The 12,774-nt window shown below is 41.7% G+C and overlaps 1 protein-coding gene across 4 annotated transcripts in view; it reads left to right on the top strand.

Annotated features, from left to right (window-relative positions):
* Window positions 1-12,774, top strand: part of fhod3b (formin homology 2 domain containing 3b) — a 90,678-nt gene that overhangs the window by 37,916 nt on the left and 39,988 nt on the right. For all 4 annotated transcript variants that reach the window (XM_004541523.5, XM_004541521.5, XM_076889935.1 and 1 more), the window contains exon 4: window positions 12,549-12,616. In XM_004541523.5, coding sequence (XP_004541580.2) covers window positions 12,549-12,616 — 68 coding nt within the window. The remainder of the gene's footprint in view (window positions 1-12,548; window positions 12,617-12,774) is intronic.

Below are 12,774 nucleotides of genomic sequence, written 5' to 3'. Positions count from 1 at the left end.
CTGTGTCTTATCCAGGAAGAAACACACACACACAAACACCCAGTTGTCACATAGAAACACAAGCAGACAAACACTCACACACAGGAAAAATAAAGATCCTGCCTTCACAAAAGACAGTTGAAGTTCAGCATCGCTGGACAAGATGGAGAAAAAGGTGAAAGGAGGACACCAGACTGTGCCAGTAGTAGCTTTCTGTAGCCATTAATATAGAAATCTAATCTAATGTATTATTAGCTGGAATATAAAAGAGAGTGGGCGAGCTAAAACTCTCATTACATATCTTGTTATGTTTGGCAAACTTAGCAGAGGAGGCTGCTCTGGATTAAGTCTTTGAATAGCTCCTCCACTTAATGAATATCTGGCCCATCGTTTTGGATGTTATCACGTCTCTTATCCCCCTGTGCACACTTTTTGTCATCCCCATACCACAAATATTTTTACGTTACTTCAAGGTATGTGTTGTTGACGTTGTTTTTTATTGCTTTGGATCATAATCTTGGCTGCACCTCTGCCCCCCCTCTGCACGCTCTGTGATATGATGGCTGTCTTTGGCTAAATAAGGCAAGAAAACACTTCACATTCTTTCATGCCAAAAGACGGTTGATCCTCAGTAGTTCTGTGAGCCAGAACTCCTTTTCATCCTATCAGAAATTGAGGGCACTTTATGTGTGCCAGCCAATCCCTTTGCACCTCGACACTGTCATGCTATAGCAATGCATGACTTGCTCTTAATGGTGGTTTTCCAAAAATCTCTTGAGCGCCATTTATATTGCTGGGGCATGTTTGCTGAAAGCCAGGTATGTCTCTCATCAAAACGGACAGCAGTTGCCGGTACAACAGACGTTCGCTATCTCACTTTCATTGAGGCAGTAATTTTTCCTCGTGTCTTTTCTTTTGAATGTGGGCATAATCTGAAATAGCAGATGTTTTTGGGGTTGTTTTCAGTAAAACTTTTCCCTTTTGAAATACATGTGAAAAGTGTAAAAACAAACAATGGTTTAATAATGGATTTTTGGGGCTGGTGCTGATTAAAATAAAAAATTCCGATGTTTATGTGTTGGCAAATATTCTTTATGCATGCATACACATAAAGCTATGTAAACAGTGGAATTGGCTGTTCACCATTTCCACATCATACAAAGCATTTTATCTGCATTGCACAACTTAAAATTTTCACATGCACATACGATAATATATAGTCATGTGAAAAAGAAAGTTTATCGCAGGATTCTTTGCAGTCCTCGGATAAACTAAGTGCACCCCATAATTCAGTAGCTTGTAGAAGTACTTTCAGCAGTGATAACTCGAAGTAATCGTTTTCTGTATGACTTTATCAGTCTCTCACATCGCTGGGGAGGAATTTTGGCACGCTCTTCTTTACAAGAGTGCTTCAGGTCATTGAGGTTTGCAGGCACTCATTTATGCATAGCTCTCTTAAGGTCCCACCACAGCATTTCAATCCGGTTGAGGTCTGGACTTTTGTCACACCTCGGATCTTGTCTGTATTTGGGATCACTGTCCCGGTGCGTGACCTGATTCAGCTTTAGCTGTTGAACAGCTGTCTCTATGTTTGACTCTAGAATACTTTGATTTATAGAGGAGTTCAATCTTAAAGGTGGTCTTTTTTCTGTAATGAACTTTGATCTCTCGGGGGCGATCGTGGCTCAAGAGTTGGGAGTTCGCCTTGTAATCGGAAGGTTGCCGGTTCGAACCCCGGCTTGGACAGTCTCGGTCGTTGTGTCCTTGGGCAAGACACTTCACCCGTTGCCTACTGGTGGTGGTCAGAGGGCCTGGTGGCACCAGTGTCCGGCAGCCTCGCCTCTGTCAGTGCACCCCAGGGTGGCTGTGGCTACAATGTAGCTTGCCATCACCAGTGTGTGAATGTGTGGATGACTTGTTGTGTAAAGCGCTTTGGGGTCCTTAGGGACTAGTAAAGCGCTATACAAATACAGGCCATTTACCATTTAACATACTAACTGAGGCCTGGAGAGTCTGAGATGTAGCTCTTGAGTGATTTGCAGTTTCTCTGAGCATTGCATGGTCTGAGCTTGTGGGATGTTTGCCAGGATGTCCAGTCCTGGGAAGATTGTCACATTGTGTTAACACACACCTGAATGCTCCAGACCAGCGAACTGCCCCAACTTCTTTTAAACTCACTCTTGCTTATGGTTAACTAATTATTAAGTGCAGAACCTGGTTGCTAATTACCTTCATAATTTCTATGGAAGCAGTAAGAGTGCACTTAATTTTTTTCACAGTGTAGAATCCGGTGAAAACTTTCTTTTTCCCATCTGTAAAAATGGCAATATTGGAAAAACTGATATACAAGTTTGGCTACATGAATTTCTTGTGTGTGTTTGAGTGTGTCAAAGTAGGATTCATTTGGGCTGTAGTTACTTTCTCACTGGGAGGCAAGCCCACTGTGGTACAGTGATCCAGAGTGCTGTATCACTGTATTTATTCAAACTAGTCCAAACATGTCAGGGATACTGTGAGGCCCAGTGACACTTGACCCTCCTCGGTGAAGTGACCGGGAGGATGACATGCTTGAATATCTGAGATTTTTCTTCGCAGCACGGTGCAACAAAGAGAAACTGGGATTTGGTAACTGAAATGTGCCTCTGTTTGCATTGGTGTTTTAAAAAAAGCCAAGCAGCTGCATTGCATTGCTACACCGTTCACATGTCACGACACGGGCTCATGTACAGAAAATGTGTAGAAGACAGCCGGCAGAAAGACGTTCAATCGAAGCCCACACGAAAAACAAAAACCAGGGAAAAACATTTACCGTGCCAATAGGCAGGTCATCGACCATACCTATTTGGCTTGCCAAGCAAATATTTGATCCTTATCTGCCAGCTGCTAACATGAGTGGAAAATTTCTGATATGATCCATGAGGAATTGAAAAGTGAACACATTAGTCATTTGGCATTGTTAAGTAGGATTTTGACGAGAAAGCAGTCAGTCATGTTTATGGTGAATTTGTTCCAGTTGGGCAAACAGGTTGGCCCCAGAGGACAAAACAGGTCTTTGAGTCCTTTGATTGCTTGTGCCAAGAATGGATTATATTCATTTCAGTGACACTTGGGAATAAAGCGGTATTAGTCCAAACAAAACACTTTCTTGACAAAACAGATAATTACCTCCTCAGGATGAAAGTGCCTCGTGTTAGGTTTCATTGCATTTGCTGTCTGTTAAAGTATTTAGATTTGACTCTGTTATACATCTTATATTTAAAGCTTCCATTGTCAGTCTGCCTCATGCATGGCTATCATGCCTCTTTAATCAGAGAATGGCTTTCATTGCCCACTTTATCTTTACACTTTGGTTGTCAATAATAGTGCTTACTTCACCCTTTTCCAAAGCTGTCACCTGTCAACAGTCAGATCACGCTTTACACCCAGGTCAGCATCACAAAGCCGCTGCCAAGATGCAACAATCTGTCATGACGGGGCGCTCATGAAATGCCCGACATAGTCATGGTAGCTATTTGTGATCGCTGCAGAACATCAGTGGTGCCTCGTTTTATGTCCACCAACAAGCTGGACAGGATTTTTGATAAAGTTCTTTCCTCATTACAAATCCTTTAGAGATTCTTTTACTCTGGAGACTTCAAGGGGTAAATCCAAAAGGGAAAGATTACACACAGCGTAAGAGCAAACTCGTGCACTACACTGTAGCTCGTTTGATTGTTGTATCAGGATCAAAGACTTCACACAGCCAATAAATGAGTAGTATTTGGAGCTTGGTGTTTCTGGCTTGATGGGAGTTTCTTTACTGGTGCTGTGCTTCATTTACTGTACAGTTTGAGTTTTTCTCATTAAGCTGAGCCCTGCTGTTTTCAGTCAGGGCTATTTTGTTCAGTAGCTAAGTAGTGATGTTTGTGATTAAAATGAGAGAAGATACATTCTCTTTGCGATAACCAGCGCAACACATTTGAACAACTTGTTGGCTGGTGGTAGTAATTATGTGGAGGCATTAAGGGCTATGAAAGAGTTTATCCTTATTTCAAACTCTTCCTCACAGGTGCTACAGAGGACAGCAGCAGGCAGCAGAGGATCCAGTCTGTGTAGAAATCAGGTGCTTCAACGTCTCCTTTCCATTAAGAGTAGTCGGTCACTGAGATGGTGTACTGTGACTCATGTGTTCACTTCCTATTCCTAGAGCACAGTCTGAAATAGATGTGGTCTCAGCACAACTGTGTTTATTGGACACAGTTTGCACTGGTGTTTTTCCCCACATGTCAGGTTGTTAAGAATAGGAGGGAGCAGAGAAAGTCGGGGGCAGAGAGGCCGAGAGGGCTGAGAGAGGAAGGGAGGTAAAGCTTGCTAGGGGGGAGTCACCGAGGGTATTGCTGATAATTGGCTATTTTCCAATTCAACTTTAGAAAGGAAGAAAAACTTTTAAATTCTCCTTCTATTGCAGCACATAAAATACAGCGTTTTTTGATTTTAAGGATCATAAAGTCTGAATTGAGTAAAGCACTTGGCTTTGTGGATCTGTCTTTTATGTATAAAAAGATTTTTTTTTAAAAACCCAGAACTATAGCATCTGCGCACATGTGACAGAATTGGAATATATGAAGTGAGATTTTAAACTTTTCTCTTTAGACATCTGGCCTTGCATCTATATGCACATTTTACTGCAGTAAGAAAAACTGTTTGCCCTGAAGCAGCTGCCAAGCAACACATGGGGAATAGCCTAGACTCAAACTCCTTCCAATTTTATATACACAGTTTATTAGAGAAGCATATAGATGCAAAAATAATAATGCTGCGCCCCAGCCGTTACCACAGGTTTGCGGTAACTTGGTTGAACCTTGCTGCAGCTGGCCTTGCTGCACGGTCCACCTACACCAGATGGACTTAAAATGTTGATCCCCTCGTTTATATCTGTGTCAGGCTTTTGTCTGGTATGTTGAATGGATGCGTTCTTTAACTTCTCTCCTCGCTCCACTACGTATCTGTGTCAGTGCTGGTGAGTATGGGGGAACCCTGCTGAGCAGGTGAAAGGGTGGACGACACAAAAAGTGGAGGGAAGAAAAAGGGGAGGGGGGGGCATGAGGATATTTATGTTGTGAGGGTCACCCCACCTGGTAGCTAAGGAATGACTCATTAAGCAGGCGGGCACTAATGAAAGATTTGTCTGTCCTCACACTGGCCTTGCTGTCATGTCTCTCTCCTTGTCTGGAATTCTGCAGATTCCACCATCACTTTCCACTTCTGTTTCTCTTTGACAGTGTCAGATAGTATCTTGATGGATAATTAGCATGCAGTTTATTGAAGAGACTTAACCAGAGATAAGTAGCCCTGTAAGAGGTCTGCAGAGGAGCGTCTAAAGAATAATGAATGGCTGTATGAATCTAAACAGTAAGCTAAAAGACAAATGCTACTGCTACCTTCTGGAAGAATTATCGCAACTGACAAAAGCATTAACTCCGTTCCAAGCCTTATGTAAACACATCAATAAACACAACAATTCAGTATCTCCGCTTCCATCGTGGGACAATGAGCGCTGTTGAGCTCTGAGCCGACTTTTGTGTTTATTGGAACTTGGCTGTGGTATGCCTTGGTATCAAATGCCTCTGCCAGGATAGTGTTGCAGACCAGAAACCCGATCCCCTTACCGCTCTCATGAGAATGTAGATAATGTTCATTCTGCGCAGTGTGCAGAGGAAGTCCAGGTAGGTGCAACATCTGTGGAGGAAATCGCATCAAAATAAATTAGCATGGTTTATTTGCATGTTTTATAACACTGTCATTAAAATTCTTCAAAGAAGATGTGCTTTTGTGCTGGGACTCCAGACATAATTTATCACCGACCTCGTAAGATCTCTGCTGAACATCGTTCATGTAGAATCGATCTGTATTAATGACAGCAAACCAGGCGCAGAGACGCACATTTGACTTTCGGTCTCGCACTGTATGTCAGCTCTTTTTTTCCCCAGTAGATTAAGCCCACATTTACTAGTTATTTTGATGATTTTGATCTTGTTCCAAGCCTCAGCAGTTTGCCTTTGCTCTGAGACTTTCACACCCCGTAGGTCCATGTACGGCTTGCTGCCAGTGACAGAGTCTTCTCCAGTCTGTGTGGCCCTGAGTCAGTTTCCTCTAATCTAAACCATCAACTCCATATGTCTTCTATCACAGCTTCCAAAGCATTTGAATAAACTCCAGGCAACAGGAACAAATTAATTAATGTCTTTATTCCTCTGTGCACTTTGTAAACTGCCTGGGTGAGTGTGCGCATATTCCTGCATGTGCGCAACATGTGTAGTGCACTTTAGTGCCCACACACTCCCACACATATACAGATATTTTCCGTAAAATTGTCTTGATCCTGCACTTAAAATCCAAACATGTTGGAATTGATCTTATTTATACCTGCATTCCTGCTTAATGATTTCCACCTGAGTGCTATAATCTGCTTTTATTGAACCATCATTCACCTTATGTTTTCCCTCAGAGAGTAGGGGATAAAAACAGCAGAGAGAAACCCCAGTCCACAAAATGTTGCAATCCATTGCACGTGTTGGGAGGTCTTCCACCTTAATTACTTGTGTTTTCTCTTCATAAATTTTGGAACACAAGGTTTCCGTTACCGAGTGAGAAAGGAGAAAAGGAAGGGGAAAAAATGAAAAGGAAGCAGTGTTGATGTTGTTGTTCTGTTATGTTTCGTGACTGCAGAGGGCCATTATGGATACTGTAAACTCAAAAGTTTCTCATGAAAATACCAAAAGAGGAAAATGAAAGAGGGTTTCCTTCATCCTTAGACATGGTAGCTAGTGATGTGGCAATTCTGGCTCATGTGAGACTGTGCTCTCCCAGATGGCTACAGTTTGTCTGACCTCAGCTTTGACCTCTTGCAGAGTCTGTGGCCTTTACTGACCAGTGGAACAGCTCCTGGCTCCCTGGGACAGGGCTAAATTCAGACGTGGGCAGGCAGTGGCTTGTGACTGAAGGTCTAGCTTTGAGCTGAACAGAACTTTGAGGCGCTAAGTGAACTTTAATGTTGTGAAGCTACGGTACATCTTGATTCATGTAGTTTGTAGGTTATTAGTTGGTTGATTTAACCAGGATCACGAGAACTGATGCTTTTTTTTTTTTAAGTAAATATTGTGGGAAGTGCCTGAAGTGTAATAAGTGATCAAAGCAGCTCGTGCACCACATGGCAGACAGCTTGAATTGCACACTGTTGCTACACTAACAGATGTCAATTTTTTCTGTCCTCCTATTTAACCTGGCAATGCTTTACACACAGTGTTTGCTGCTTAGAAACACTGCTACGACATTGCTGCTTCTGCGACTATACTGTAATATACTATAACAGTGGTCATTTGATGATCTGATCTTAGATATGGACAAAGTTTCAAACAAAGGTGATATACAAGTAAACCTTGTGAGGCAAAAACATCAGACTGTTATGTTTAGGACAGTTTTTTTCCTAATCTTTGCTCTCACTGACATCAAGCTGACAGGAGGTACCTTATAGGGTTGTCAAAAAAGTCAATACGCAGATTCTAATTGATGCTAACAATTACTTTGGTAGCCTACAGCATAAATATCAACAGTGCTTGCCTTAGCCTCCTCTTTCTCACACCTTGACACGGCAGCAGTGCAGACAGACAGGAAAGCAGCCTCTGCCCTCACCAGCAGCTGAACACATGAACAGCATTTAAATTTACTGAACTTGGTCTTTACTTAGAAATTTGGGAGGTCGGTAAAGCCCCTGGTTCAGTGAAGTAAACAGGCACATATTAACCATGTTAGCCATTTAACTATTACCAATTGCATAACCACATTAGCCATTTATTAAGTTAGCATTTACGCAGCGGCTAACTGCTATTAAAAGAAGTAGAGTCCAATAAAAAATATGAGCCTCTTTAAGTTTACTCCAGGTAGGGAAATGGGAAAAGTCTCCACCATGTTAACAGGAGTAACAACATATGAAAAAAACATTTTTCCTTTCTATCTCTTTCTCTCTTCTTTTGATGTTATGAGGACTTTCGGTAAACCTGGCGCTCTAACCAGGTCACATGTTCGAGTATTGTATAACATCTTAACTTTTCTTACGTCGTCACTCAAACATGTTTTTGTTTTTAACTTGTGTAAACTTGCTAATTAGCAGCACAGCACACACAGATGGAATGGTTAAGTGGGTGATGAAAGACTAAAGACCTTGCATAGTGATTTGCTTTTAGCTAAAAATACTCATCCAGTCATTGTTAGTCTGACAGACAGTGATGAGGTCAGATGTCTAGATAGTCCAGAGTAAAATTCAAAGCATTTAACATATAAACACAAGAGTTTTGTCTGCCCCCCAGTCTGCTGGAAAATTGTCTGAGGCCTCACACCATACTTCATGCTTCTCAACCTTCTCCCATCTCTGCATCCCACATGAAAGCTTCTGATGCAATTGTGCAACATGTATAAAAGGAAAAAGATTTATTTACATGGCAGTACAATATGTTAAGGATCTTTTTCTTCAACATCCACTCTGACACATCCTCTCCAAAAAGCAAACCGAGTTTAATTTACACCAGTGTATGTGGGGTTGTCCTGCCCAGTGGGGTCTTTGTGGGTTTCCTGGCTGTGCTTTGGATGTGGTTTATGCGTTCCGCCTGCTGCGCAATGCATAAGCAGCAGTAGTCATCCTTTTCATTTTACAGTGCGTTCTGGAATAAAGGCATGTGAACAGTGTTTGCAAGGTTAATGACTTTGTTGGCAAATTAGTTTCGCTATTTATCGTTTCATTTGTTAGCTGGACCACAGTGGGTTTTAGGGTAAGGTTGAGATGGAGATTTCAATGAAAAAGTGACTCATACAAACCTGAAACGTGAAGCTGGAATTTGCTGGCAATGACACATTGAATCATAAGGTATTTAAGCAGCAAAGGACAGATTTACTTTCTCAGCAGCAGCGTGACCATCCCTGAAGTCCTGGCCTGTCTGAATGTATCAGCCCACCACAGCAGTTTTTTTTCTTAACTCTTCCGCTCTGAGCACATTCCTGACAATTATGAAAATCCTGCTCTTACTTTTATGATTGTTATAATTATGAATGCATTACATCCCTGTAGCTATTTGAACTGAGAAAAATGCAACGGTGTGTTGCCGTTTAAGAGAGGAAAACAGCTGCTTTCTCTGGTGCATCAGCAAGAACCATCAAAGAAACACTTTCACTGCATTGAGTCATTCTGCAGTCTTCGGTTGGCTTGTCAGTAAAAGCCTAAGGTGAAGTTGAAGATGACAGGAAAGATGAGCAACCAGAACTCAGATGCACCCTCAGACCCATTGTTTTAACGGTGAGGGCGTCTTGTTTTAGGGTGTGAAGAGTAATGAGCAACATGACTCGACATGACATTAAAAAAAAATGTACATTAAAGCAATCGTAAGGTTAGACTGCAGAGAGATGCTTTGCTTCTATCTGCAGCTGAACTTCAATCAAAACTGAACGATGCCCAGAAAGTTTTTATGTGAGCAAACTATGTGCTATCCCTCATGTCTTCCTTTGTTCATATAACATTTGGTTTGCAAAAGCCCTCAATACAAATCCATGGCCAATGTAGTAAACTGTCGAGTTTGAATAGTCAGGTGGTTTCATGTGAACATGACTCACAAACATTTCTTGTAAATAAACGAGGTCCCACTCCAAAAGTTCTTTCCTAAATAAAGAAGTGCAGAGGGCCCATACGTTTGGGTGCATATCTGTGCCAAATGGTATGGAACTAATCTCCACTGAGTTATTTCTCATTAGAGATGGACCTCTGAGAGGTGCATCGGTGTGTGGACCGTAGACGGGGACAGGGAAGGAACTGTCTGTTCCTGCAGTTGATTTAATGTTGCACAGGAATAACTTTATGACAAATTTAATGCTGTACAAACTACATGGTTAAGTAGAGAAGCACAAGCCCTTTGTGCAAAGCTGCAGTGGAGCTGTACGTGGAAGAATTTTCTCAGTCTTACCGCTGCTGACAGACATACACGCACGCACGCACAGACAGACACCGACACACGCCATGCTACTGGGATTTAGTCAAACTCAGTGGAAACCCATGTGCTGATGCATCACTGTTATAGCACTCTGTTGACTGATTATTGTGGAAGTGCAGTAAAGACTTTTGGAAGAAAAAGGGCACACTGATTCAGGGCTTGAGGTTAAGTAGAACCACAAATCAGGCTTGATTTGTATGTTGAAGGTGTGATGAGTAACTCAGAGTTATCTCGCTCTGTTTTTCCACCCCAGTGATCAGAGAGTTTGTCTGTTTAGAGATCGCTAATCTGAACTCTTAGTCATCTTCCTGCCGGGCATAAGGTATGACCCTACCTTGACCTCGAGGGGAGAAAGAGTTGTTAAAAAGCTTTGGCACGTTTTTACATGATGTTCAATCAGTGCAGATATAATGGCACAGTCACGGTAGTAGTCATAATACAAAGACTCAGAATACGTGGCATTATTTTATCTTTATTTGTTTTCGAGCCATAAAACTCAATGCAATTTATACCATTATTAGTGTTGTGCTATTAAAATTTACATTTCTTTTCCTTTTATCAATAGAATTACAATGTGCTTAACCACAATAATGACAGTGATTAAAAGGAGCGTATAAAACAAAATAAAACCGATCCAATTACAAAAATGTGTCAGCTTTGAGAAGACAAAGCGGAGACTTGGCAATGGTGATTCGCTAAGGCTGGAGTCACACACTGTTCGGGGGGGTAAAGTGAAAAGGTCCAGTCTCACTTCCTTCCTGTTATTTTTAAAGACATAAATTACCAACATCACACAGCTTCCCTTCTTAATACCTCTGGACTTGTAGAGATTTATTCCTTCTGGATGTTGCTGCCAGTGACTTGCTAGGACTCTTCCGTAGAAGGCTAACGCTTATCAGGCATTTGAGTCATGTACGGCACCGAATGTGCAAAGCATTTAAGGCCCGGGTCTAGTCATACTGAATACCACGAAAGTCACGAATTACTGTGCAAATAAGACATCCTTTAAAGATAATGAACTCTGCTAGAATTGAATAGTGAGATGTATGATTTCAACAATGTCGTCAAACATGAGCCTCTGAACCGCATGTGGCCCTGTCCCAGGAAGTCTGCATCTCCAGTTACTTGTCTGTCTGTAGAGCGAGTGGATCACGTTATTAAAAGTGTGTAGGGTTACTGTGGACAACCTTTTCTTGCGATAACACGTCCTGGAACATGGCAGCAGGTTTTAAACTAGGAATGCAATTTAGAGCCAAGTTTGTATTAAACAATATTAAGACAGATGTAAGCATGGCGATATTTTAAAATGTAAGGTATTTATTTGTGTTAATAACTACAGTGTTGTTCTGGCTGAATTTTTTCCTTCCTCAGATGTTTGTTGTCCTAGTGGACCTCCCTGTCCTAGCTCTTGCTGCGTGTGAAGTTTTATGTATGCTGTGAAAATGCTGTGTGACACCGAAAAGGCACCAGACCGCGAGTGCTCACTCTGTCTGGTCTATTCTCTAGAAGGTCTAGAAGTAGCCTTTGTTTGTCCACAGAACTGGCAGAAAACAAACCCACTCCTTCCTCTTGCTCTCTTTCTTTCTCTGTCAGCTGAAGGGATTTGCTCTACAGCTGAGGAGGCAAGCAACAATAATGAATAGGAGCCTCTTGCTCTGTATCCCATCTGTATATGCTCGTCAGTGTGTGTTTCTCACAGTTCATTTAATGGCAGCTCTCTCAGAGTTTGTGTGTGCAGGGTGTATGCAGAGCAATATGTTGTTTCTCCTGTTTGTGTGTTCTAAGTATTGCTGGTCATGTTTTTGTGGTGTGGTTGTGTGCGAGAGTGAGCCTTATTGATGATGCCTTTTTCTTTTTTTGTACATACTAATGTTTTTACACCTATCCCTTCAAGTGAAACTGTGTATACAGCTATAAGATGCCAACAGAGAGTAGCTCTGCATTGGACTGTGTTGCTGTATCTGCAGCAGTAGCAGGCAGGTTTTGCTGAGTCAGAGCGAGTTCACACAGCAGTGATGATTGAGCGTTTAAATCTGCGCTCAATGGTGCCACTCGCTGGCAAACTTTGCAAACTGCATGCAGGGAGAAGGATGGGCAATAGCAGTTGCAGGAAATGTATGCTTTTATTGCTGTCAGTCACAACTCTCCTTTACTGCTCTGTAGAGTTACCATAACTGATTAAAGCATGTATTGTTTCTTAGCCTTTGCGGTGGCTATTTCCAGCATGACTTTGTATGATGTTAGCAGGAAACATCCTCTGTTCTCTAACTCACTGCAGATGTTCTCTGAGTTGCTCCTACTGTTTTGCTCTCACTATTTCTCTTTTTGGATAGCTTTCATATTTAACCACTGGGGATAATTGCTTCCAATGAGTGCACGATGAAGGGGTTTTCTCTACATTTTCAGTCCATGGAAACGTCAAGTTTGATGCAGTTAAAACACATTACTTTAAAGCAAAGTCAGAATCATCCTGCAAGTCTAGTAACATTACATACCACATGTGTGACTGTCAGCTGATTTTTTTTTTCCACTCACCCCTGATTTCTTTCCATACAGAAAAACTCTACAACTCAACAGGACGGGAGCTGCGGAGAGCCCTCTTTTCCCTCAAGCAGATTTTTCAGGTAATTATTTATTCATTCTAGCTGATGTCTAGTAAGAGCATCTTAAAACTGCACCTCATTCAACCCCCACAGTGCTTTGTGTTTCTCATAATCATTTTTTCAAAATCTTGTGAATTCTTTGGTCAATTTAAACGCATTAACATACAAGAAGTCAGTGC

This window comes from Maylandia zebra, linkage group LG11, assembly GCF_041146795.1.
Source record: "Maylandia zebra isolate NMK-2024a linkage group LG11, Mzebra_GT3a, whole genome shotgun sequence".
Taxonomy (NCBI): domain Eukaryota; kingdom Metazoa; phylum Chordata; class Actinopteri; order Cichliformes; family Cichlidae; genus Maylandia; species Maylandia zebra.
This window is presented reverse-complemented; position numbering and strand designations above follow the sequence as displayed.